We start from the raw sequence: 9,708 nt of genomic DNA on the forward strand, positions 1-9,708 counted from the left end.
AGACAAGAGTTTGACAGCCTCACAACCACAACAGATGTTGTTCCAAAGGGAGTGCGCTTTCTGTTGAGCAGGCACTGTTGAACACACATGAATGAAACTGAAGAGCCATTGGAAAATGTCATTAAGTAAAGCGGGGTACACACATAAGGATTTTCAAAATCATAACCGAAATCTTATCTGAGACAGACCCCACACATGAAGATACAAAATCTTGGATTGAACAGCCTTGATCGTATTGTGTGTGGTGTATGCCGATTTTCCCATTTCAGCACCCCACAGACATAAAGATTTTCGTTACGACAGACTCCAAACTCTCTAGAGTCTCGTTCCCCAAGCCATACATCTCGCGTGACTCTCTAGAGTCTCATTCCCCAAGCCAGAAATCTCGCGTGAACCCATCCTTTTAATATTGCCTTTATGGATATGATTTTGTTTGTGGTTTCTTTTCTCTTATTGACATGCATTAAGTGTTCCTTGATGTTTATTTGAAACATAGATATTGACGGGAGTGGAACTATGTACAAGCCTTCTGGGCTTCGTTCCCTCCTTGCACAATCTCTTGTGTGCTAAATAAATAAACTAAACTAAAACTAAACTAAATGACAAAATAATTAAATTAAGATTATATAATGATTAAAGCACTTGGAGCCGCAACGTTTGCAGGAAAAGCGCTATACAAATAAAGTTATTGTTATTATTATCTAACGTAGTACCCTGACTGACCTGTACGAGACAACCATGTGCGACAGGGCAAATAAAGTGCCGAATAACGAAAAGAAGAAGTCAGCTCGCTTCTTGATTGGCTACATTCCATCCACGTTTAGTTGGACTCGCGGGCAGGGTTGCCAGATGGGAATGACATTTTCCACCCTAACCACAGTCTAAAACCGCTAATTTCACCAAACAATCTGGCAACCCTATGATTTCTGGTCGTAAGTATAGAACACATTTGACATTTACGACTGCCGGCCACGCCCATTTTCCGAGCAGGTTGTCGGGAGAGTTGATTGCACAATTGAAGAGAATTGACTCTTAACACACCTCACACCACAGGATTTTGTTATAGGAAAATTTTAAGATCCATCTGATAATCGGACGTTTTCTGTAGTTTTCAGACATCCGAAAATCGGCCAGAAAGTCCTTATGTGTGTACCCCGCTTTAGACTGTTAAATAAGCTTCAGAAATGCAATCAGGGTTCGAGTTATGTGGGAGCCAATGGGAGCTGAGCTCCCATAGAGATGGTCTGAGACTCTCTGAGCTCCCATGAAGGCAGTAAAATCAAAAATCTGTGGGGGTCGCTAATAATACATTACCACAACTATTATTTGATCAAAATGTCAATGTAATGAATATTATTTAATTTATATTATAAATACTGTAAAATAAACACGTTTTCCAAAAGAGCTACGCGCACCATTAATCTCCTGTGAATTACAGTAGGCCTTTGACTGCCTGCACTTCACCACCAAGACACCATGGGGCGCAGTAGAATATTGTGCAACAGCAAAAGGTTGATTAATCAGCTGTGCGGTAAACCGTTGGAACACACAGTGCACAGCTGATTAATCAATTAAACCAATAGAGTGAGACAGGATATGTTCATATACCAGTTGCCTTTCAGGAAGTAGTGAGATCGTGCACCTAGCCTATTATTGAGAAGCAAACATTCATTCATTAGCTATACAGGAGTATATACATACAGTAGCTACCATGCCGACCAAAAAAAGGCCATTTTTTGACCCTCTCCCGTTCATCCAATCTTGGATAAAGAAAGGACTTCGGACGTCAGCATCATGGGTTCCAGGACCGCGACCGCAGCCTACTGAAAACAGACCACTTTGGTCTATCTTGTCTCCGTAAACGTAAGGTGGCTTTTACTTTTTACTAACCTAGTGTACATGTATTTTTCGCTCCTTCTGTATAGCAAAAATAACACAATTATTGGCCGAGATACATGTGTGACTATCGCTTTTATAGCTGTTGTTTCATGTGGGGCTGTTGATGTGGTGAAATGAGTAGCCTGCAGCTGTAGCGTCAGGATATGTTGGTATTTGAGGAGGAGGATGAGGATGAGGATGATGTTTCGGTACCGGTACCGTTTTTAAAGTATCGATTTGTCACCGGTATCGAATAAAACCCAAACTGTACCCAACCCTAACTATATGTTTACATGCCAACTAATTAGCTAATTCATTTCTGTCATTTAGAGCTGAGGGGAGCAACAGAGAGACGGACAACAGGACAGTAACAGAGAGACAACGGGAGAGGAGAGCAATAGAGACAGAACTGAATGCACTGAACCTTTTTTTTATTCTTTGCATTATTAACACTGTTGTGTTATTGTGTTATTAAAGTGTTTAAGTGTTTTATGGTAAAGCATTATGAGTGGTGTGTGTGTGCAGGGTGCTCGTGAGTTGTATATTTTGTGGAGGGGGGAGGCTTGTGTATGGGGGCGGGGGGTCCTCACACAAAGGAGTAGCCTAGGGCCACTGACCACTTTAATCCGCTACTGCCTATAGCTAATTAAAACTTGTAAGTCCCATCGCTGTGTGGGCATGATTCGCGCGTGCATGAGAACATTTCGCACTGTTATTTTGGAGACCCCCACAGAGATCAGCTTATAACTCGAACCCTGAATGCAATCATTGAGATTTATTCCTTGACATTTAATCCAGCCAAATTTTGACAAAGAACATAAAAAGTTGCCGGAAGCTAAATCACACAGTGAATAAAAAGGACCAACTTCATTGTGCCTTAACATAAAAAGATCAGCTGATATTGATCCATAATTTGGACAAGTGCCACGTTATTGACAGGAAGACCAAATATGTTAGGCTGACCATGTTTAAAAAATTCCCCCGTACACTCAATCATTGGAACAGAAATTGCTCCATGGTATATAATAACACAAGCATGTTTTTTCTTCTGTAGATCAATGCTAATTGAGGCCCCCAGAAGATGGATGTAGCCTGTAACAGATTTAACCCAATGACTGCTGAGCAGCACAAGAGAAGTAGAGTTACAGTGTATACCGTCTCCAATCTACATGCAATAGACTACACTGGTACTGTCTGACTAGTGTTGCTGTATAGTCTAATTGTTTCTGTTTAATTTATGCCAGTGATATACAGTACTAGAGTGACTCATTAAACGATTGCTTTCTATACAGGCCTAAGTACTAATTAGCCTGTATTACTTAAAAGAAGATCAATTCAGTGCAAATATACAACTCCTGTAAAATGTATAAGGCACAAAAAAATATGGTGGGAAAAAAAAAAACTCTGTCGTTAACAGAACAACTTTTAAAAGTAGGTTATCAAAGTACGGTATATGCCAATATCTTGTGCTCAGGTTTTACAATATGAAACACCTTTTTGTAAGATTGTACACTCTCCCCATCCCCAAATACGGTATAAGTGTTTTTAGTGAGACAGTGACATGCAGAAGCCACTATCCTAGTAAATAAGTCATATATTAATAACAATTGCTCAACAGACAGCTCATAATATTCAATCAAAAGTTGGGTAAAAGGTAATTACATGACATTTTTCTGTTTTTAGTGAGACAGTATCATGCATGACGTTCCGTATTTTCTGGCAAAGTAGAAATTACAACGTGAAACCTATATTTTTACAACTACAACTCATACTTTTGAATGAAAAAGCATTTAAGAAATGACTTGAAGTGGTGAAAGACAAATATCTGAAGCCTCTGCATGCAACTGTAATGCATGCAAGCCTTTTGTATAGTAGGTAGAAACTGACTGAGTTTGTTTCATTGTTACTTCTTGTGCAATTTACTTGAGTATTGCATTACATTAGGCTATTAGATTTCTTGTAATGTCACACATTATGAAAATAGAAATTACATATGAAGCCACTATCCTAGTAGACAAATCATATATTAATAGCAATTTCTCAACAGACAGCTCATAATATTCAATCAAAAGTTGAGTAAAAGGTAATTGCATATGATTTACATACAGAAATATAGGATTCTCACTGTCAAATATGAGTTTGCAAGAACTAACAAGGGAGAAGACATTTAGAAATCAAGTCTCAAGGACTCTCAATTCTCTCCCTACCGATATAGAACTAACAGTTTGAATATGACGGTGATACGTCACCCTCATGAAAAAATATATAATTTGCCTAACTTTTACAATCAAAATAGTTTGTTTATTCAAGTTAAATTGGATCTGTATGGGGATCACTGTCCAGCATGAAAAGTATGTCTACACATGACCTTTCTTCACTCTTAAATGTCACATTTCTTAATCATTTGAACACTGTATCACACTCACCCCACAATGCTTATCAAATCGAGCAAACAACATATCAAATAAGCTAAATCCAAAAAAGAAACTGTCATACAATAGCAATATAATAAATGACACTTCTAAGTGATTTTCCTCTACGTGACTTTAGGCATATTCCACCTAGCATACTTAATGAAAATGCAATGAGTCATTATGGAGGAATACCACATGGGAAGAGCCACACAGAACAGCGTCATGAACAGTGCTAACAGAAGGACACCAGTCCCTGCAGCCCCCCAAAGGCAACTCTCTGTTGGTGCAACTTAAGCTCCTGGCCGTCACAATGGCAGATGGGGTAAACCATGCCATGAAGTGGAAAATAGACCTCTTGTGTTTTTAATGGCAAAGAAGACTTCAAGCAAGACTATGCGGTCTGCCAAACTCACCAAAAGTGAAGCAGAGGCAAGTGTTGAAGAATTGTACCATGCCAGCCCACTCAGTGTGAACGGTGTAAAAGCAATATTGAAATGGTATCATATAACCAAACTGATTTTATAATTTTAGTATAGTACTTTCATTTGCAATAACAGACACAGCCATGTTTAATTACTGATAACAACATTTTGTTTTTGAAACATTTTTTTTTTTTTTCCAAATATGAATGACATTTTAAAATGTATGGACATCTTTGTACATTTGTGTTGCAATCTTCTTATGTCAAATGTGGATTAGAAAAGACAAATGTCAAAACAAAAAATAACTCAATGCTGCCATCTTGTGTTAAGTTTAGGTCAACCTTAAAGTTGTGCATTACACATTTAGTGCTAAGACAGCTTTCCATCATTCCTACAAACTCACCTCACAGCGCATTGTTGACAGATTGCAGTTCATTGACAGTTAAGTCTGCGTGCAGCATGGGTTCCAGTCTTTCCATTTTCTTATTGCAGTATAAGTAGTTACTGAAGACCGACAAGTTACCATTGTTGCTCCTGCCTGTCCGCATTTCATCAAACCATAAAGAAATGCAGCTGTCATAGCACTGAATGAGGTGAAACTGTAGGCGTGACAAACTGAATGATGTCAAATTGGCATGACATAAGCTGAATCTTATGTTTGCGTACATCCCCTATAATAGGGGCCCGATTACAGGCACCTCTGGGACATGAGGATGCCTCTAAGGGTGGGGGTGCAAACATGTTTGTGAGGGTGGTAGGATGTCTGTAAACTGGAGGTATGTCTGTAGTGGAGGGGGCAGAGGGAGCTGCTGAACTACAGCTGTCTGCATCAGAGTCTCAGAGCCCAACATCACCCTGATCTGGAGCCTGCAGAGGTGAGAGAGAGAGAGGGCAGAGACACTACAAACACACACACACACACACACACACACACACACACACGCGCGCAGACACAGACACAGACACAGACACAGACACACATGTGGCTGTTATATACTCGCCAAATAGACCACTAGCCCATACCACCTAAAAACAAGTGAACTACATAATTGGCAGTTCATGAGAATACACACGTGAAATGTGAGAGATGAAAGCACAAGTAATGCGATGGAACCAGACACAGATTCTACCCAAAGTTGCTCGTTATTATTCGGAAAAAAGCTATGATTGACATGTCTGTGCGTCAGCCATTATGTTTCTTCAAATCGATTCATATCATTGTTGATGGCCACAAAATAAAAATGCCCATTTTGTTTGCAACATAGGACACTCAACTCACGATTCGATACGATTTTTCTTTTTAAGTCATTTTTTCTGAGTGGGGCAGTCCCACTCATATTTCTAATTTTATTGGACAGATATAGTGAAGACAGACAGGAAGGTAAGATACATATACAGATAATGACATCTCTGTACACCTCTACTATCAGGGTAGAGTGTTGGGATCAGGGCAATATGCAATTGGGCAGCTATATTCTGTTTTACACTTGACATGTGTCTTACCTTGGTGTGAGCGTGGAGTCCAGGTGTTCTGTGTCCGTCGCTGGTCAAGTATGTCTAATAGCGGCCGCGGCAGAGTCGACCAATTCTGAAACTCCAGGAAGTAACTTAGCACCTCAGGATCCGCCTTCTTCAGCCTGAAACCAATCAAACACAACAGACGATGTAAAGCAGTGACATTAGCTTATAAGAGTTTGTGTGTGTGTGTGTGTGTGTGTCTTACATGATGGGCTGCAGGAAAAGGGAGGGCTCCAGTCCTGCCTGCAATAGAGCAGGAAGCCAGTAGAGAGCCGTCTGTAAGCCTGCGTTCAGCGCCACATACAACAGCTTACTCAACTCCTCTGGCGTGAACATGCTTCTGCTCTTCTCCTCTGGTCCGGATATGTTGATGCTCTTACTCAACTGCTCTGGTCTGGAGATACTCCTTTGCTGGATTATTTGCTGCAGCTGCTCGGGTTTGGTGCAAATGGCATATATCCATACCTTCTCATTTAAACTTGCCCCCGCAGCTAACAACAACCGGACAGATTCACTGAGACAGAGAGAGAGAGAGAGAGAGAGAGAGAGAGAGAGAGAGAGAGAGAGAGAGAGAGAGAGAGATGAGGGTAAAGGTAAGACTGGTGGAGTGCAAGGGAAGTGTGTGTGTGAGTAATCAATCCATGTCACTCATAGTGTGTGTGTGTGTGTGTGTGTGTGTGTGTGTGTGTGTGTGTGTGTGTATACCAGTTATCTCTGCGTCCGAGGGCGCAGGATAGGGGTGACTCATAGCCAAAGACAGAGTTAGAGTTCTGGCCGTCTGGGCTGAAGCCCTCTCTCAGCAGCAGCTCCACAGCGTGGCTCTGTCCATTCACCACAGCCATGTACAACGGACTCACTGAAGACTCTCCACGGTCACATGCACGATCCGTCACAGTAATAAGCTTGGCTAGGATACTGCAAGGACAAAGACAAAAACACCCACCCACCCACCCACACCACACACACACACACACACACACACACACACACACACACACACACACACACACACACACACACACACACACATGTGAGAAGATGCCATGTTTCTTTGAGTAGGAGAAAATATGTTTCAAATGCATGTTTGCATACCTGATGTGTCCGAACTGCGCTGCGGCGTGGATGGGGAGCCGTGGCCATTTGCCATGGCAGGCTAGGTTTGGGTCAGCACCGTGGGTGAGGAGAACATCCACACAACCCTCATGCCCTCCTTGAGAGGCTACCATCAAGGGCGTAGCCAAGTCCCATGCCTGGGCATTAACATTCGCACCTACAACCAAGACATATATTAATATGCAATATATCACAGTATTTATAGGCAGTATATTGGCTCCCATAATATTTATATATATATACATACATACATAGCATTGGATGCTTATCTTTCATCTTTTTTGTCGTGTAAACAACTGTAATGATTATGCACATGAAAAATATAAACAACTCCACCAGTAAGCCATCACACACAAGCAGCCATTTACAAAAAGCATACAGATGCAGAGCTGTGTACCTGCATCAATGAGGATTTGCAGGCATTCCTGCTGTCCGTACCGTGCAGCTACAAACAAGGGTGTGATCTTGTAGTCGTCATACACTTCAAGAATACACTTGCCCGCCAGGATACACACAATCTCCCTGTAACCCTGAGGAGAGAGTGGGAGTGAATTTCTGTGTGTATGTGTGTGTGTGTGTGTGTGTGTGTGTGTGTGTGTGTGTGTGTGTGTGTACCTTGTAGGCAGCTTGGTGACAGCAGGTCCATCTTGAATCGTGTGTTCCATTGACCTCTGCCCCCTTCCTGACCAGCAACTGTACAACCTCCTTATGCCCACCATCTATAGCTATTCACAAATATACACAATGACATTGAGTAATCAAGCCTCATAGGGTGTGGGTGTGGGTGTGTGTGTGTGTGTGCGTGTGTGTGTGTGTTACCTGTGTAGAGAGGACAGGACAGGTCAGTGGTTGGCTGGTTGAGGTTGGCACCTGCTCTGAGGAGGAGTCTGACCACTCCTAGGTGTCCATGTTGTGAGGCCAGGTACAGAGCAGACTCACCCTCGTGTGTTACAGAGGCAACATAGTCACAATGACCGCGGGAGGAACCTGCTGCTCAGAGTCAACGGAGAGAGGGAATCTTAGGTGAGAGTGCACAAGGTCTACAGTCACAACAATAGGGAAGATTGAGAGGGGGAGTAAATATCGTGGCATGTTTCAACTACCTAATTTGGCACCGTCCCCTTCATCCTCTCTATTTCACCAGAGCATAAATGGCTAAAGTGATAATGTAAATATTCCATTTTAACACCAAGCATGCAGACAGCCATCATCGCAAAGCTCTCCCACTCATTTCTCACCTGCAGCCCTGAGGAGCACACGTACACACGCCATTGCACCGACTGTGGCAGCTTCGTGGAGCGCGTTCCAGCCACGGTTGTCTCTACTGTCCATGCTGAGGCCCATCTGGGTCAGAGAACGCACCAGGCCGTAACACTCAGTGAAGTCCATCCTATCACCCTCAACCAAGTCTGAAATAAGAGAGGAGAGGTGGTGAGAGGAGGGTGGAGTGGAGAAAGAGGAGATGGAGAGAGAGAGAGAGCGATGACAGGAGGGTTCAGAGAAGCAAGGAATGCAGGCTATGATAAAACAGACAGGGGTAATGATGATCGCTCAATTATACGTTTCCACACTATTCGTAAACTGTGAACACCTCACGTCATGCCCAATTCAATTCTGGTATCTGACTGATATAAGATAAGAACTACTTGGTTAGGTAGCCAGATGGCGAGCAGGCTAGGTGTGCGGTTCAATGATTGCAGCTAGAGCTCAATACAACAAGGCAATCACGTTTCTCGTAGAAGGTGGCTTATAGCAATGCAATACTTATTTCAGAGTTGTAATAAAAAGGAATTCATGTTAAATCAACGTGGGTTTACCATATGAATCCAGTTATGCAAAGTGAAGTGTTTGCCAGTCCTGTTTATTTGGCAACATCAACAAAACAAAACACAGATGTAGCCGCCCACTTTCAACTACTTCCGTATAATGTCACATGGTAGTTTAGGACCAATACGGAACGGCGTCTGCTTAGACCCTCCCCTTTTTACCTAATATGAACTCCGGCAGGCAGGCGGGAATCTGCTTCCAACTTCAGCCCTAGTGTCACCCCTCACAGTCCGGACAGACCAGGCAGGCACACAGGTTCACTTTCAAGCTGTTTTATTTATCTGAATGTGCAAACAAAATGATGGTTATTATTGATGGTAGGCTCCAGCACAAAAAAGCTCTCACCCCTGCATGTCAGCAAAACAAAACATTCAGAACACGCCACATTGCCTCCGCCATATTAGCTCACGTTAACTGGCTGGCAAAGTAGCTAACTAGCTGTTAGCTGTTAGCTAGTTAGCTCACAACTTTATCCATCCATAAAATACAAATAAACAAAACATAACTCAAAAGTAATGGCATAAAAACCAATGGTA

General features: G+C 42.3%; 1 protein-coding gene across 1 annotated transcript; it reads right to left on the reverse strand.

Annotated features, from left to right (window-relative positions):
* Positions 1 to 5,564: 5,564 nt before the first annotated feature.
* LOC308164062 (ankyrin repeat and SOCS box protein 3-like) lies at positions 5,565 to 8,734 on the reverse strand (the record flags this gene model as incomplete). The annotated part of the gene is made up of 8 exons (XM_080538222.1): positions 5,565 to 5,581; positions 6,218 to 6,351; positions 6,938 to 7,147; positions 7,325 to 7,502; positions 7,743 to 7,875; positions 7,961 to 8,070; positions 8,165 to 8,335; positions 8,584 to 8,734. 8 exons carry the CDS (start codon positions 8,732 to 8,734, stop codon positions 5,565 to 5,567), a joined length of 1,104 nt encoding a protein of 367 aa, XP_080394348.1.
* Between the last annotated feature and the right edge of the window lie 974 nt (positions 8,735 to 9,708).

This window comes from Nansenia antarctica (assembly GCF_963989245.1).
Source record: "Nansenia antarctica genome assembly, chromosome: 8".
NCBI classification, from domain to species: Eukaryota; Metazoa; Chordata; class Actinopteri; order Argentiniformes; family Microstomatidae; genus Nansenia; species Nansenia antarctica.